Source organism: Eutrigla gurnardus (assembly GCF_963514095.1).
Source record: "Eutrigla gurnardus genome assembly, chromosome: 19".
Classification (NCBI taxonomy): Eukaryota; Metazoa; Chordata; class Actinopteri; order Perciformes; family Triglidae; genus Eutrigla; species Eutrigla gurnardus.
In genome coordinates, this window is record NC_139930.1 from 8,656,338 (window position 1) to 8,674,301 (window position 17,964).

Genomic DNA, 17,964 nt, shown 5'->3' on the forward strand with positions numbered 1-17,964 from the left:
CATCCATTTGTATCTGGGAGTATTTGTGTATCTGCTGGGTTTTTCCAATTACTTTTTTTCTTCTCCTTCCCTCTCTCTCTCTCTCTCTCTCTCTCTCTCTCTCTCTCTCTCTCTCTCTCTCTCTCTCTCTCTCTCTCTCTCTCCCTCTCTCTCTCGCTGGAGTGCCGCAGGATCAAAACAGATCCATCTCTGCTTACGTGATAAACAGCTTTCTGTCCCGTCTGTTGTAGATAGTGACGATACACCAGGAGCCATTTGTGTATGTGAAACCAACTCAGCCGGATGGAACTTGCAAGGAGGAAATGACATTAAATGGAGTCTTAATTAAAAAGGTTATCTGCACTGGGCCCAATGAGACCATCCCAGGTAACCTATCAGGGACGTTTATATTATCACTGTGCTTTTAGTGCACCCGCCAAACACCCACTGGAGATGCATACATATATATGCAGTAGGTATCTATATATGTATGCATGTAGCTGAGTGTGCCATTCAGAATGAGTGACTGCTTTGTGTATGCTGTGTTTCTGGCCAACGGTGTGTCTGTGTGTGGTTGTCTGCAGTGCACGCATTTTTGTTCAGTCTACGTGCGCCGCCATTGGATTAAAAAACGAACTTCCTCAAGAGTGATTGTAACTTGCAGCTGTTGCTGGTTTTGTTACAGGACGCCCAATTGTTCCCCAATGTTGTTACGGATTCTGTATTGATCTCCTCATCAAGTTGGCTATGACCATGAACTTCACCTATGAGGTGCATCTGGTGGCTGATGGGAAATTCGGAACTCAGGAGCGGGTTAGTTTTACATTACACAGGCATAGTTTTGCATGAGGCACAGGTTGCACGCAATACCTCACATTACTTAATATAATTTGAATATTTTTAATCTTCTTATTTCACTCCACTAACAGTAGTGATCTGTATAACTATTCAGAGCTGAAGCAATAGGCAGTCATAAAGCGGAGTCCCACAGATATCAAATGTCCAGCAGGTGAACTTACCCATTATGTCAGTTTTCGAATGTCTACACTAAAGGGTTAGAAAAGCAGCAATCACCACAAGTGTTTGTGGAGAATATGTTTAATTGGTTGTTTTTCCTGATAAAAGTATGGTAGTGTCAAACAAAACAAACACTCAACCTCAAAACTTTGGGGGCCAGGGATTGTAAATCGTTTTTAAGATAACATTTGATGAATAGTGTCATTTACTACTCACCATTCACTGGTAGATTATAAAGTTTGTTAAATTGTAAATTCTGTCCCGGGTTTGGCCAATGGTCAGGGCTTGTCCAATCAGATTTCTTGTAGGTGGGACATTCATTATCAGAATTTTAATAGCAATTATTTTGCACAATATAGAGAGTATACATATGTTAAAAGATGTGCGCCATATGTAACTGTTAATAGTTACTGTGAGATCACATTAAGGCCTTTGTCACGTTTTAATATTTGATGGCCTTAACAACAAGTGACCTTTTTTATCCTCTAAATGTTCAAACATTTTTCATAACGTTTTGTTTGAGAATCATCATGTGGATGTGTTAACAATAACACACATTAGTATTCAAATCAATGTATATAAAAGTAAGCTTTAATTCAAATGTCAATGAAAATCAATGGCATTTAAAAAGGGTAGGTTGTTACCATGAACCAACAGAAAATTACCTCCTGAATCTGCAGCTCCCTCTCGGCTTAACAGGGCTTTATAGCAAGTTTCCTCTCGTTTTTTTTTTGTTGTTGTTTTTTTTCAATTTTAATCTAAACAGATTTTGTTCTCTGTGGGAACATTCATCCCTAACCCAGAAAAGGCCTGTCCTGTAGGCATGAGTGCATGATATCATCAACTCCAGAAAATAAGCAAGCTATCTTATGTAATAGAGAGCCAGTTTTAAAGATGTGGAGCATGTCTAGCACTTCTATCCCCACAAGGCTTACCCCAAATCCTTAAAACCAAAACATTCCGTGGTGAAGATGACAGCAGGTTGATCGTTGATTCTCATGTTAACGCCTACCTTTTGGGACTTCAGGTGAACAACAGTAACAAGAAAGAGTGGAATGGCATGATGGGAGAGCTCCTCGGGGGCCTGGCTGACATGATTGTTGCCCCGCTTACTATAAACAACGAACGAGCCCAGTACATCGAGTTCTCCAAACCCTTTAAATATCAAGGACTCACCATCCTTGTTAAAAAGGTAAGTGTCCACCGTAAGCCAATTTGGTGCTCTAGTGAGTCAACAATCTCTGGGGAGTTGTATGCATTGTTCAGTTGTGGAATCCTCTACCAGCTATTTGTATCCCCTGTGATTCTACTGTGCACACCAAATCTCCAGTACAACCAACTGTTATTTTACACTTTGATTCATACATCACAAACACAGGAGCAACACTGTAAAAAGCTGAGATACGTTTGTATGGTAAATTTGTTAAATTGCACTTTTCAATAATGAGAAATATTCAAGGTTAATGACAATGCAATTTTGCATGCATTGAGTTCATGAATGGAGGGGAGCTTGCCGGCGAGTGTCTAGTGACTGGGTTCGCCGGGTACAGCCCAAAAAAGCACAATGAGGCTGCCTCCCTGTGTACCCACCAAATGCAGGAATAGGCATCGGGGTCGGGCACAATGTAAACCGGGTGGCAGGCAAGGGCGGGTACCTGGGCGTGCCGATCCCCAGAATAGCAGACTGGCTTTAGGGATGTGGAACGTCACTTCTCTGGTGAGGAAGGGACCAGAGCTGGTATGGGAGTTGGAATGGTACCAAGTAGAGCAGAGTGGTCAACTGTTCATCACCTGGTGGTGAGTTTGATCAGATGGCGGGGAGGCTGCCGGACAGATCTGGGCTGCAGCTGAGGCAGTTGCTGAAGCAAAAACCAGGGTGTGGGAGGAGTTTGTGGAGACTATAGAGAAAGACTCGGTTAGTCTCACAAGTTCTGGCGAACCAAGTCAGAAAGGAAAGCGGGCTTGCCTCAAGCTCTTTTTAGCAGGGGAAGGGAACTGCAGAACTGGACTGGGGATATTGTCCAGCAGTGGAACACTTTGAGGAATACCTAAACCCGACCAACACGATCGCCAAAGAGGAGGCAGAGATTGAAGACTTGGGGGAAGGCTTGCCTATATCCCTGGGAGAGGTTAACAAGGTAGTCAAAAGCTCCCCATTGCAAGGCGGGTGGATGAGATGATGAGATTCACCCTGAGATACTGAGGGCTCTGCACATTGTTGGGATGTCTTGGTTGACACGCTTCACTAATCCTGTTTGTGATTTCCATGGAAAGGATTTTAAGGGAATGAGGTAGCGGATACAAGCGGCTGAAATGAGTTCCTCCGTAGGGTGTTGTGGCTCAGCCTTAGAGATAGGGTGAGGAGCTCAGACATCCGGAGGGAGCTCAGAGCCGCTGCTCCCTCACATTGTAAGGAGCTAGTTCAGGTGGTTCGGGCATCTATTCAGGATGCCTCCTGGACACCGCCCGTTAGAGGTGTTGCAGGCACATCCAACTGGGAAGTGGCCCAGAAATTGCCGGAGGGATTATATATCCCATCTAGCCTGATAACGTCTTGGGGTCCTTCCAGAAGGAGCTGGAAGGACTGGGGAGAGGTACGTCTGGAATGCCCTCCTAATCCTGCTGCCCCCCCAACCTGGCCCCGAATGAGTGGCAAACAATGGATGGATGGATGGATGGATGGATGGATAGTTCATGAATCAGCTGAAACCAAGATTGTTTCAGCGTTTTAGCCCATTTGTTGCAAATAATATTAACCTAACTTCACTTTTAGCAATTATAATACTGATCATTTCTTAGCAAACTTTAGTCATACTGTATTTGTCCATTATTATTTTTAGAGACTGCCACCTTGAGCTTCATTGTGATTGGCTACACAACTCAATCTCAAGAGTCTGCTTTATGATTTTCAACCGGCACCAACATGGACAGACACAAAAGTGTGCCTGGAACAGTCAGAAAAACAAACAAAACCTCAAACTCCATGGCAAATCTGGTCTGCAAATATAAACAGACAAATAATGTTCGCCTATAATATGAAAATGTAAGATCATCCAAGTTGTTGATTGTGATTCAAAACCAACTGCGGCTTTTGTTTTCAGGAAATCCCTCGCAGTACACTGGACTCGTTCATGCAGCCGTTCCAAAGCACGCTGTGGCTGCTGGTGGGTCTTTCGGTGCATGTGGTGGCGGTGATGCTTTACCTACTAGACCGGTTCAGGTACAGGGGGGACCTGTGTGTGTGTGTGCGTGTGTGTCCATGTTTACGTGTACTCACGACTGAATCAGTGAGTGTGTGCGTGCATGTGTGTACATGCACTCCTTAGCGCGGCAGATCTTCCCTCGGTGTGGACGCGAAGGCAGACAGAGGTGAAGATTGGCTCCAACCATCCCACAGCTCTGTCCCTGTGCCGCCGTCTTTGTCTCTTTTCTTTTCCGAGTTTGTCTCCCTCTTGCTTTGCTCGCTCATGTTCCCTTCCCTTCCCTGCCTGGGGTTGCCAGGGTTTTCCGCTCTACAGCTTCTCTGCTTTTTCTCATTTTATCTCCTGCAACCCTCCTAATTTCTTCCCTCTAGCCCGTTTGGAAGATTTAAAGTAAACAGCGAAGAAGAAGAAGAAGATGCCCTCACCTTATCATCAGCTATGTGGTTCTCCTGGGGAGTGTTGCTGAACTCTGGAATAGGGGAAGGTGAGATTAAAAAGAAAGAAAATCATTAAAGAAAATCTCCAAATCATCACATTCACCAATCAATATTGCCTTTCTACCAGGACACTGTAGTACTGTTGAGTACTTTCGTCTTTACACAGTTTTGCAGTTGTATAAAGACCAAAATCAAGGCGTTTGTAGCTCCAGACATTGCCTCACTATCATGTTTTTCTTTGAGGACGACACATTAATTCCTTTCAAATCACAAGACGGGCAAGGCAGCTTGTCTTTTAACAGTTTATACATGTTGCCTTAGCTTGTTTTATTTGTCTTCCAATTTGCCTTTTCATGTTTGGTATTTTTAGAGGGCTGTATTTCTTTGGAAAGGTTATGTAATGTTTTATATGCAAGCAGAGGGTTTATTCTAATTCATAAACACGGTAATATATGGGTTAATGATCACTCGTATCAGAATTAGTAACAGCAGAAGCAGCAGTGTTGAGGTTTATTTGTATTGAGGGATCGATTGTTAACAGAAAAATAAGTGCGCATCTAAGTACATTACTAATCCGATTACAAATGAAACTTTACTGAGCTGAAATGTTGAATCTTAAACTCATCACACAGGTGCGCCGCGCAGCTTCTCAGCGAGAATCCTGGGTATGGTGTGGGCTGGATTTGCTATGATCATTGTGGCTTCTTATACTGCCAACCTGGCTGCCTTCCTGGTGTTGGACCGGCCTGAGGAGCGCATCACCGGCATCAATGACCCAAGGGTGCGTACTGGGGATACTATACCATGTTACCACACAAAAACCTTTGAATCTACATGAAAAAATGTATACACTGAGAAAATTCTATATTCAACACACCTTAGCAGTCATTGCTAGACTGTTTGTGGCCTGTCCCTGTCTCTTTATGCAGCTGAGAAACCCATCGGACAAGTTCATCTACGCCACGGTGAAGCAGAGCTCCGTGGATATCTACTTCCGGCGGCAGGTGGAGCTTAGCACCATGTACCGCCACATGGAGAAGCACAACTATGAGAGTGCCGCCGAGGCCATCCAGGCCGTGCGTGACAAGTGAGTCTCGGCCAGGCCGGGCCGACCAGCGCACGTGTCGGCCGGCTGCTCGACCTATCAGACACACAGAGAAGGGTCAGTCCAGTCAGCTCCGGGGTGGGGGACATGGACCTCTGGACCAGGGGGAAGTGGCAGGGCTTACTGCGGCGTTCCCTCTGATCCAGGCCCATCGCCCGGCCAAGACAGACGTCAGGGACAGGAGGACAAGTGTGGAGGTGTCAACAGCACTGGCGCCAGTGTGAGGTTAAGCTAACGTTGAGTGGAGGAGCACCCTTTTTCAGGTTGTACCCAGACGAACATCTTTGAGATGGGGGGAAACCAATGGGGGACGTGCCCTCACCCATCTGGCATTGGATTTCATTTGGGCCATAAGCAGCGGTAGAGATTGCTGGTAAACGCTGAATGACACACACGATCTGGTGTGCGAGAGAGAGAGAGGGTTGGGAGCCGTAAATGTGTATGTAAATCATTGTACTGTTGCACCGTAACCCCCTCCTTCCCCTCCTCCTCCTCCCTCCTCCCTCCTCCTCCCTCCCCCTCCCCCACAGCAAGCTGCATGCTTTCATCTGGGACTCTGCGGTGCTGGAGTTTGAAGCCTCGCAGAAGTGCGACCTGGTGACCACGGGAGAGCTGTTTTTCCGTTCGGGCTTTGGCATAGGCATGCGCAAGGACAGCCCCTGGAAACAGAATGTGTCCCTGGCCATTCTCAGGTCTGTCCCAGCCGAAGCTGCATTACTCGTATGACTTCTTTTGTTTCTTTTTTTTTTTGTGTCTTATCAATATGATTTCCTGGTCACATATTAGCCATTTATAGCCATCAAATGCATCGCCTTATGTCACATCTTCTCTGTCTGTATAGCCCCTCTCTGTTTGTTTGTCACTGTCTGGTGAGTGTCTGTCTGTCTGTCAGTAAACCCTGTCCTGTTGTCTGTCTCATTTGTGTTGCTATCTGGGAGTGAGCGGCTCGAATATTCCGCCATTCGCGGCGTATATTAACTTTGTCACCTCTCTCCCTACCAACCCCAACCCCCTGCAGTTCTCATGAGAATGGCTTCATGGAAGACCTAGATAAAACCTGGGTGAGATACCAGGAGTGTGACTCAAGGAGCAATGCCCCAGCCACACTCACCTTTGAAAACATGGCAGGTATGGTCCTTAAGGCGTAGAGAAAGCGTTAAAAGTGATTGGACAAAAACTGCAGTGGTAAGGTACTGTAGTCCTTTTTTGTCCAATACCTTTACAAAAAGTCGTTGTTTTAGTGTCGGCGTGGGTGCTCTGTGGAAGTGTGCCGTTCAGTATCTTGTGCTGTGGCTTGTTGTGAATTTCCATTAATATTGTGTGGGTTGCAGCTGCCTTCGTCAATAGGAGCTGGTTGGAAAAAGAGGAGGCGACCGCTGAGCATGACCGGCAGACCATGCATTCATGCTCAGTGGGCGCAGCAGCGGTCGTAGACCAGAAGCTCACATCTCTCTACCTCTGCTCTGTTTCTGCTTTCCCTGTCCCCTCCCCGTAGGGGTCTTCATGCTGGTGGCCGGAGGAATAGCGGCAGGGATCTTCCTAATCTTCATTGAAATCGCCTATAAGCGCCATAAAGACGCCCGCAGGAAGCAGATGCAGCTAGCCTTTGCGGCGGTCAATGTTTGGAGGAAGAACCTGCAGGTAGGATTGATCCCCTCTGCTCGCTCACACCCAGGGTGGAAAGGCTGAGACTTGGGTGCAAGAGGGCCAACAGGGCCCCCTCCTCACGGGGGTGGACTTCTGTCTCTGAGCTTTTCATTTTGCACATCAGTGGTAGTGAGACCGCCAGATCACCATGAGAAAACGTGATCTCTGATGCCTTCCTGCACTGTAAGGCATCTTCAGTGGCCACCGTGTTAGATCCTAACAGTTCCCAGAGGCCAACGGCGCCCGTGTCTCTTGTGTGTGCCTGCAGGACAGTAAGGAGGCCTCTGGAAGTCAAGCGGTGGCCGGGACCCCCTCATTAGTATGTAACTAACTAGAAGAACCATTTCCACCCCCATGCCACCTCTCGCTGTTAGAGTAATACAAAAGACAATTTACCTTGTTTAACATGATGGACATTCAAATTAAAACTTCACCCCCCTCCCACGTCCATGGCATGACCTAGCATTTTCTAATCTGCAGCTGTGGCGCTTATACACTTCATAAGGTCAGATGATGTGGACATGGAAAGTCAATGAAAAAAAAGAAGCAAACGTCCCACCAGAAATGTCATAAAAACACCAATACCACTGACTCACGGTCCGGTTGATACATTCTGATTGCGTCATATTGATTTCCTTCAGCGTGAAGGCCATATAAACAGTAGCCAGGAGCTATCGATGCAAATAGAGCAGAAGGATTAATATCAATGCCCTGGTCCAAAAACACAGCAGTGACTCTCCCAATATTTCAGTGTACAATATGTCTCCTAATCTACTACAGTGCCCATAATGCAGACACCAAACAGTCAAGGGGCTTCATGTAACACAATGCAACACAATTGGCTAAATGTGAATTTTCTGCCACCAAACCAATAAGACTGAGGTCAATTTAATTTATGAGTTAAAGAGATCTGCTTGGCAAGAGACAACTGAGGGTAAAATCTTTTTTGTAATTAAAATAAACCACCCATTAAGCTATAATCAAGCAGTAAGTCCCTCCACCCAGCCTGTAAGTCCCTCCACCCAGCCTGTTTTGTAATGGAATCAAACATGGCTGTGAAGATACGGGGCACCCCTCCTCCACCCATCCACCGTCACCTTTACTCTTGTGGGTTGGCTCCCTGATTGGATAGCTCAGAGGTACTCCATATTTAATGACCAGTCACACTGAGGGGGGTTCTCTCTGTAAAGCTTGAACCAAAGCTCAGTGTTTCGCCCTGCTGAATAGAGACAGCAGGGTTGGAGGAAGGTACAGTATAATATCCCAAGTGCCTGTCAGCAAATCAGTGTCCTCCTGAGAGTGTCTGCCATCGACCATCGTCGTGGGTGTCCTCATGGATGTGCGTTCTCAAGGCGCATATAGCAGGCGAATGCATGCAGGGGAGGGGCATCACTGAGAAAGGAGAGGGACACCCTAAACTGCCCGTAGACCAGCGTGCAGATCCATGTCAGCACCGATCACGTTGATTTCTCTGCACCGCCGAACAAAGATGGCTCATGCATGACCATCTTGCTCATCGACCGTCACTGTGGGCCCTTCAGCTAAATTAAGGGACACACGCACTCTCCTAAAAATAACCGCCGTAATGGGGTCTCATGCAAGGAGCACAGAGGGAGCCCACGAAGTCAAGTCGAGCTAACACAATTAGTTCTGTTCGGCGTGAATATTATTCATACCGTTTGGCTGCACCCATTAGATTAGATCTCATTTTCACGTATTAAAAATGACAACTCGGCCGTGTAGGACACAAGCTCAGATCTAAGATCACAGTTTATGTGGCCTCCTCCTTCCTTAGTACTGCAAGCACTGAAACCTGCGGTCCCATCGTTGACATCATTTTGACTGCTTGTGCGTGTTTGTATGTAATTATGTGCTCACACTGCCAGGTCGGTGTATTATGCAAAAGTGCACCCACTTATCTATCTATCTATAACACGCAGACGTAACCTGAGAGACTGTGCACTTCTGACTAACTTCAGTCTGTTCATGTAGTATCACTATACATGCTGTTAATGCTCAAAGGCCTTGACATTAGTTAATTAACTGCTACACCGCTAACCGCTGCTTCCACAGTGCTTTACAAAGAAATGAAGGTGCATACTTTTTAAGAATTGCATGCCTATGATGTGCTTTAAGGAGCTGTAGCCACAGAGATGTAGTGAAGTAAAGGTGGAATTTAACTCTCATGGCCTTGTTTTCAGTCCTAGTAGCTAACTGCATTGGCCAATCAGGGCTACAACACAATTCCATTCGGAGAAATGTGCTTCAGCTTCAGACTCTATGCCAACTTAGAAACACATCGGAAAATCCAAAACAAATACAACAAATGTTATACGCTGCAAATAAAAAAATACAAAATAAAACTGTGCTGAAAAAATGCATTAACAGCAAATGCGCTGCAATAACAGAAATTATGCAGAAACACACAAACACACTAGGCTCGTCACCTGGAAAGTAGAGACGAGTAGGCGGCTGCAACAGGAGGCGGATTTGCATTTTCTACTAAACGTGGTGTTTGTCGAAACGAATAGCATATCAGCTCTTTGATCAGGCGACAGCGAGGCGTTTCCCATCATGCCACAAGTCTTGCAGTCGGCGGCGATCAACTGTGGTGCCTAGCTCCAAAACTGCCTTTTGCGATGTTATCATTGCCCGTGTGTGCATGATGTCGGACACCAAGCTAACCGGCATGCATTGTGCTACAATCAAGCCGCTACAATCAAGCCGTTCCACTCAGCGCCCCCCCTAGAGACTCGGAGGACCTCTTTCTGTTGCGTTTGGTTTCAGGGTTTGTGTGACTTTGCATCATATCAGTACCGGTGCGGTGTGTTTTGCTGTTAATGTATTTATTTGGGCTTTTTACAAACCTCAACATTGATGCTGATGCCAATATAATGTAATGTGCTAATCTAGGCCAGCTTCATATACTCTATATTTCATGTACTAGTTTTGCAATGTGGTCTTAAAGCTACCAACTATAATATGTAATTTGCAGTATTCACATTTATGGAGCTGTATGTCCAACTTTAAGTTGCTGATTTCTCTTGGTGTGAACGTTTTGTTCACCACTACATCACTGAGAGGCTACACACGTCCGGCATTCCCCGTGTTGTAACGGATGTTACTCAGAAGTGCACTGAACACATGACTGAAACTGGTGTCAGTTTGGGATGAAGACCAAAGTGTCAGCGACATAGTTGCGTGATGGTGATGGATGATGCTGATGATTATGGCGATGCACTGCAGCGGCCCGCTTCTGTTTCCGACGAGAAACAGGCGGCTGCTGTACACTGTGCGAGTCTGATGGTCCAGCATGCCGTGCATGGCCGGGACTGTGCACACGCAGCACCTCATCAGGACTCAGAGCGGCCCGACTGCCCTCCTGCTGCCTCGAGAAACGGGGAGAAGAAAAGCTTAAACGAGAACATGTGTCGCCACTTAGGCATTGATTTTTGTCCTGAAGACGCTTGCAGATAGAGGCACCTCTTACACAGGCTGACTTCCTCCATTTACTAACATGAGATGTCATCTTCCAACAGGAAAAAGCTTTTTATTTATTATCACCTGCACTCGAATGGAGTGAATGTCTTGCACCAATCACTCGCCCTGCCAGCTCTCATCTATCGTCCACGCCAACTAACGCCTGCTCGCCACCTGATATCAAGTCATGAGGCGGTTGAGAGACAAAGCGCTGGTTGGCGGGGTGATGGGTGATACGAGAGTGCCCAAAACAAGTGCCTAGTCATGTGACCTGATGAAAAAGGATGTACTGCGGGGGCCAGTGCTGGCCAGGATGGACTCATCATGCTATTTGTTTTGTGTTTACTTATTCTATGTTTTTCCCCTTTTTTATTCTTCTCTCCATACATAAAACGTTTTGGCATGTTGAAATTCACACCACACTGCCCCGCCCGCCAAAAGGGCCTCCCTCCCTGCAACTCTCTCATCCTCCACTTATACTTTCCTATCATCCACCTTAGAGCGCTTTGTTTTAGTTTTATTACCAGAAATGGCATCCATCTGCTCAGATCACGATGAAATGAACAGCAAATCTTTTCTTTTCTGCACTTCAATCAAGATTAAGTATATGATTTGCAGCTAGAGGTGATCGTTTCGTTACAAACCATTATTTTTCTTCTGCACTTTTTCTCACTCCATTCCATTCCCTTGTGTGTGGGGTGAATTTCCATTATACCACTTCACGGTATAATGACTTTAAATGGGCTTAGCTGACCTACTTTTGTCTGTTGTTTTGCCTCTTTGATATGCATCTTAGTGGCCTCCGATACTGTAGCTTCTCGACTTTTTTACACCTGCCTGGCTTTGGATGTGGATGTTTGCTTTGCTAGTCTTTATTTTATAAATATCCGCCCTTTTTCGTTCCCGTGGCATTTGCTTAAGGAGCTTCTTTAAAGTAATAACGATCAAATGGATGGAAATTTATTTTATTTTCCTTTTCTCCCCCTATGCAGCCCTCTTCCTCTCTAGAGACTCAGGATGTAAGAATACCTTAATATGAGTTTGTTTGTTTTTTGCACACAAACACCCAGTTATTGTGCTGAGAGTAGCTGTGAGCACTCTGATGGTTTGAGGGAGGGAGGGCACCAAATTGGCTCGCCATTTTGTAAGGATATGCTTCTTTCCTACCCTCTTTCTTATGTTCCCTCTTCTAAATGTTTCCCTCAGTCAGAACCGAGTCCAGAGTGGATTCTAGATCATTTCTACATTTCTTTAGTTGATCCATTTAAAGTTTAAGATTGCTTGTGTGTCAAAATGAGTGTGTTCAGGCAATAGCGAGCATACAGGCAGAATATTGGGTAGCCTAACGTAGGTATCACACCCACTGACATCTTTTACTAGTCATCACTCATTCCAATGCATTTGTAAGGGCCGAGCGAATGTGTCAGCACATTTCTCGAGGACTTCCGTGCCATCTCGTGCAGTCCCAGTGTGATAATGTCGCTTGAAAATGTAGCCGAATGCCCTCATATCAGACTGGACAGACAGACTATTTCCACTCTCACATCTAACAGGCTTTATCCCTTTCTTTCTCCCTCTTTGCACAATTTCCAAATGCTTTACTCTTTCTCACAAGGACCCTCCCTCTATTTAGAGAGTATAAAATAAGCTGATTTACTGGGGTGGTGTTGGTGGTGGTGGGAAGAGAGAATGGGTGAGACTGGAACCACGGTTATCACCCCAGCCACAGGACATGAATAATGTTTCTACATATATTCATTTTAGGATAGGAAAAGTGGTAGAGCAGAGCCCGACCCCCAAAAGAAAGCCTCTTTTAGGTCCATCAGTACCACCCTGGCCTCCAGCATCAAGAGACGTAGGTCCTCCAAAGACACGGTAAGGAGACGAAGAAGCAATACCTTCCCTTGTTTCCGTCTCTTTCCTCTTCTTCCTCCTCCTCCTCCTCCTCTTCTGTCTCTTTCTCTTTCTCTGTCCTCTCTGCCTACATCTCCATATCAGACCGTAAGGGAGTGCCATAATCCCACTCATCCATTTCCACACGGCTCCGCGGCCTCTAAACACGTGTCTGTCCGTTCACCATCGACCAACCATCACCATCTAGCATCTGTAGATCCTCTGCAGGCCGAAAGGGCATCAAGTGCAGGAATTCAGATCAGGCCAGGAGCTCGGCTCTGCATTTGGCGAGGGGCGGGCGTCCCAAGTGTCCAGGATTTTTTTAGGGGGGGGTTTGATGGGATTAGCGGCGTGTTCTTCTGGAGGAAAGGGGGGGACAAAAGCAAGCAGTCTGCCACTGGTGTTTTGTCTTGGGCTGCTCTTCCTCCCTGCCTCTGGTTTGGACGTGGATTCTGGCGATTGTGTCCTGTTTTTTTGGTGGCGTTGTGGTGTGTGTGTGTGCCGTACCGAGACGTACAAGACATATTTGTGTTTGTGTCCTGTCATTTTGACCGCTTGATCCGTTTGTATGTCCATCGTTTCTTTGCACCAATCCCACCTGCACTTCCTCCGTTTGGGTTTCAGCTGCCGTTGGTTCGCTTTTGGTTTGAAAAGCATGCGCTGGTGTTTTTTGTCATTATTCCAAACCCCATTTTCCAAGGTGGTCGTGACGGCCGGTCCTCCAGGGAACAACGACTAATATGTTATCTTATTTACCAACATGTCTATTTCAGGATCATGGATTTCTATTAATCAATTTACTTTTTTGCTTTTGTCATATTTTCTTTGTCATAATCCTTGTTTATTTTCCAGTGTCCTTGTGGTCTGAACTGTGCATGCCTCTTTCTTGGTATATTTTCAGGTGGTGATGACGGTCTTCTTTTATGTTTTAAATATGTTTTGAACCGTGTGAAGCCTTAGACTCTCACTGTGTTACAAATACACTTTTTTTTTTTTTTTTTTTTTTTTTTTGCTAAATCACCATTTCTATATATTTGTTTGACTCCTTTGGTGCAGCACAATGAGAGTGTCAGGTTTTCTCCATTCCTTCGCAGTTCAGTTGAAAAGCCCTGCTCGTTGCGGTTGGGAGATTGTGCTCCACAAGCTTGGGAGTGCTCTGACAAACCAGTGACCCGCAGTCCAGCCGAGCTGGTCCGCCACACATAGCTTAGTCTCTGACCAAATCTGGCATGAGACTCTTAAAAAAGCTCTCTGGAGATAGCACAGACAACTTCACAGCAAGGCTGCTGTACCAACATTGGGCTTTTGAATGTGTTTCCCAGGGGAGATGTAGCCAACTCAGCTAAAGGGTCACAAAGCAAAAAAACTTTATTGAATGTTTTTATTTGATCTCCTGTCTTTCTCTCTTTCTCTTGTGTTAACTATCTTTTTTAAACCTTTACTCTCCCCTGGAGGTTTCTCTATAGCATTGGTCTGGTTTGAAGAGAAGAAGAGTGGGATCACCATTGTTAATGTCTGTGTGAGGGTTCGGATGCTCGAGCCTTAGCTGTGGATAAAACACATATGGCTCAAAGTGGACAAATATAAAACAGGATTTAGTGTATTGAAAGAAAAAAAGATGCTCCAATTGAAAGATCTCCCATTCCCAGTCTTTGACCATTATTTTGATTTTATATAAATGTTCTTCTTTTATATTAATGGATATCAATGGACTTGAGTGTCAGTGTCCCTCACCCACATGCCACACTGCTCCTCTCTCCCTCTGCAAGCATGCCGATGACTCTGTCATAGCTGTAGCAACACTAGCAGAAATCATCCGTGTAGTTACATATTAAGTCGCTGTGATGAATACGTTGTGACCATTAACTGTGATGTCAGTGAGGCGTCTCTCTTTTGCTGGTCCACTTGACCCCAGTAGGGTGCGCTGTTAGCAGGTTCCTCAAGGTACAAGACATGAGGAGACTCAAATGGGGGCCGTAAGCCATATGATGATGCAACTTGCGGGTCAAGGAGATGCGGGACATCCACTCCGACGCCCGTTCATCCAGAATATTTGACATGTTACAATTCGGTGTGGATGTTGCCTCATCTGCCAGCATGTTAGTTGCATCATAGCAGCTTCTGAAGCTCATATGCTTGAATGTATTGGCTCTATCCGCTTAAAATGAGAGGCACGTCAAATCCTAAGATCTTGCTTAATTGAAAAAAAAAAACTGAGATGGGTGCACTGAGGCAAGACTCTTCAGTGTTTTGGTTCCGCCATGCACAATATTAATTATTAATGCACTTACGTGTTCACTTGCACATTGGATGTCATGAAACAGGCTTTTTCCAACATAGTGCTGTGATTGACATTGAAAATCACTTCAGCTATGAAGAGCATATCGTAGACAAGTTTCTGAATTTCTTATTGCTCCACCCAATCTCAACGTGTTCCAAAACATGAAGCCGTTCCACAAAACAACAGCATGCTGCGAGCTCTTAACTATGATGCAACCGGCCATATTTACAGGGAACGAGTTGTCGTTTCATCGGGTTTCTGGATTTCTGCTCATTAGCAGACACAGCATTGCAAAATATGGCTTACCGCTGTCAGACCACACACACGCACACACACACTCAAAAGACTTGAAGGCAAAATCACTGTTGCCATAGAAACTAGGCGTCTGCATGGAATCGGGATTCTTGTTTCCCCCTCTCAGCACTGGAGACGCCTATAGTTCAATGCACTCTGCTTTAAGCGAAGCACAGTGAAGCGGGGAATGGACGCAAGAGTCCGGCACAACAGCACTTTGACATCGGCCCTAGAAGTCCTCCGCTCCTCCTGAGACGCTTAAAATGAAGAGACGCCGTGTGTCTGCATGCATACAAATAAGTGTTGGGGAGATAAATGAGCTGCCTGTTCTACCCGTGGCTGCAAATGATCTCCCACGTCGTAAGGCTTCAAAAGATAAATGGTGCCTGATTCAAATCTGCTGTTGTCTCGACTCGGGGACCTTACGTCTGCTCCCAACTAGCCCACCTCAGGCACAACCAAACTGCTTCATGAAAAAAAAATCCAAACCAAAGAGATTCAACAAAAACAACAAAAAAAGGTTTGCCTGAGAGGGGTTAGAGAACCCTCCTGCTTCTATATTTCTGCAGAAATGAAGCACAGGTGTTCGTAAATAAGAGGAATGTTTAGATAAGTATACTAACATAGCAAAAATGCTGCATGGGTCAAGAAATGACTGTGTGTCTCTTCCTCCCCCTCCCCTCATCTGTCTTCATCTCTGCAGCAGTACCCACCCACTGACATCACGGGCCAACTCAACTTGTCTGACCCGTCTGTCAGTACTGTGGTGTAAAGAGAGGGAGGCACCGAGGTCCACTCCCTGAGGAGAGAGGAAACGAGACGAGGAAGACAGGAGAGGAGCAAGCGGATGGGGAGAGGGAGGGAGAACCCATCTCCTCGTTCCCTTCGCTGACGAAGCTTTCATTTCACCGCCGGATGACGGAGCTGTTTTTGAGGAAACATGCTTGCTGAAGAAGTGTCTGAAAAACACTGAACTTGCACCTTTTTTGTTTTGTTTTTTGAAACGTCAGGATTACCTGGCGTTAGATGTTCGTAGGGTCCCTGAGCATGCACAGAAGAACCCATCTGACTCACATATACAACCTTTTCCTTCTGTATATTATTAGCAAACTTATTTAACCTTGTTTTTGTCCTTTTACCTACAAAAAATGGACTTAATGTTTGATGTTAACTACTTTCACATTTCCTGACCAGCTGTCTAAGTTTAGCAAGCCAGGTTTAGTTAAGTTAAGTTGACGGAGAAAGCCGTTTTGGTGCAAGTAGCCTACTGTAGGACTACTTAAGCATATCACTTGCAATTAGGGCTTAGATACCATATAATACCTAGTTTTACTTCATACATATACTGCAATACCAGACGTACTGTAAGCTTCAGTGGATATCAAGTATTTTTTAATGGGAACTACCTGTTTTTATCTACACTTAAAAAGGTTTTCTAGAAGATGTTTCTTTCATTGAGAAGCACTAATGATGAGGATACGATGAATCGTGTCTACCTGTAAAGAAGATGGAAGCATGTGTGTGCTTGTATACGACCAAGAGCTTTATGTATCTGAATGACCAAACTGATTATTTCAAAGACTATTTATTCTGTAGCTGTATCTTTTTCCCTTTTTCATTTTGTACAAATCTGCCAAATGCTTGTTTTTTTTATTTTATTTTATTTCTAGTAACTCAGTTTCTTAAAGAAAATCAAGCTTTAATGCTAACTCCAGCAAGAGAAAAGCAGGTGAACAGATGAAATAAGAGATTCGTTTTCAATCTGATGAAACTGTTAATTAAGGCTGATGTTTTTGTTCGAGACACTCATCCGAGAGCCATGTTGCTTTTGGAGACGCCCTCTCTCTCTTCCTCTCTCCTGCGGCAGCAGTCTTTCTCATTTCCGGTCTCCAAAGGGGTTGCATCAAAGGGCCAAGTTTTTCACCCAACCAGCACTCGGTCTTTCGTGTGAAACCTCCTCCCAGCGCAGAGCTGGTCAGCTTTTACACGAGGGAACCCCGGGTGATTTGCGAGAGCGGCTTGGCTTGCGAGCTTGTGTGCCGGTCTTGGTTGGATCCTAAAACAGGCCTTTTCCCATTTTTTTTCTGGAGCTGAGAAACCACTGCTGTCTGGTCTCTGGCACTGCATAGCACTTTATGCTGAGGCGTCTCCCAAACTGTACAAGAAAGTCATTGGTTTTTACCAAGAAACTAGAACAGAACCACTATAGCATCAGTCCAGCTTCTCCACTTTAACATGTTTTAATTTCACAAATCTCTTTTTTCATGTTACGTTATTAGAAAAACGGTATCTCCACAGTCTTTATAAGAGACATTATGACACTTTGCAACGACCACACAAACTGAATTTGCTTCTGATCATGTTCTCATTCTGGCCTATGCATGCGTACCTGTTCCTATCAGTGCTTTGGTTTGTTTTTTGGATGCGTGTCGTTGCCGTGTAACAGTCAGCTGAGTTGTGCGGAGCTCTTAAGTTGAATGAACTGTAAATAGAGTCCGGATCAGTGAAGTCGAGGAGATTGCACTGCTTGTGTTACGACTGCAGCTGAGAATGTCTAGTGTCTCACTCACGCACACACACACACACACACACACACACACACACACACACACACACACACACACACAG

General features: G+C 45.3%; 1 protein-coding gene across 9 annotated transcripts in view; it reads left to right on the forward strand.

Moving 5' to 3' along the window:
• The window catches only part of grin1a (glutamate receptor, ionotropic, N-methyl D-aspartate 1a), a 33,355-nt gene extending 16,031 nt beyond the window's left edge, over positions 1–17,324 (forward strand). For 2 of the 9 annotated variants that reach the window (XM_084035055.1, XM_084035057.1), the window contains 13 exons: positions 231–375; positions 662–792; positions 2,024–2,188; positions 4,098–4,216; positions 4,571–4,683; positions 5,269–5,417; positions 5,566–5,723; positions 6,272–6,433; positions 6,760–6,869; positions 7,237–7,382; positions 11,861–11,887; positions 12,633–12,743; positions 16,040–17,324. In XM_084035055.1, the coding sequence (XP_083891181.1) occupies positions 231–375; positions 662–792; positions 2,024–2,188; positions 4,098–4,216; positions 4,571–4,683; positions 5,269–5,417; positions 5,566–5,723; positions 6,272–6,433; positions 6,760–6,869; positions 7,237–7,382; positions 11,861–11,887; positions 12,633–12,743; positions 16,040–16,108 (1,605 nt within the window). In that variant the 3' untranslated portion in view covers positions 16,109–17,324. The remainder of the gene's footprint in view (positions 1–230; positions 376–661; positions 793–2,023; positions 2,189–4,097; positions 4,217–4,570; positions 4,684–5,268; positions 5,418–5,565; positions 5,724–6,271; positions 6,434–6,759; positions 6,870–7,236; positions 7,383–11,860; positions 11,888–12,632; positions 12,744–16,039) is intronic. The other 7 variants (XM_084035056.1, XM_084035058.1, XM_084035062.1 and 4 more) reach the window with 5 other exon arrangements.
• Positions 17,325–17,964: the final 640 nt, after the last annotated feature.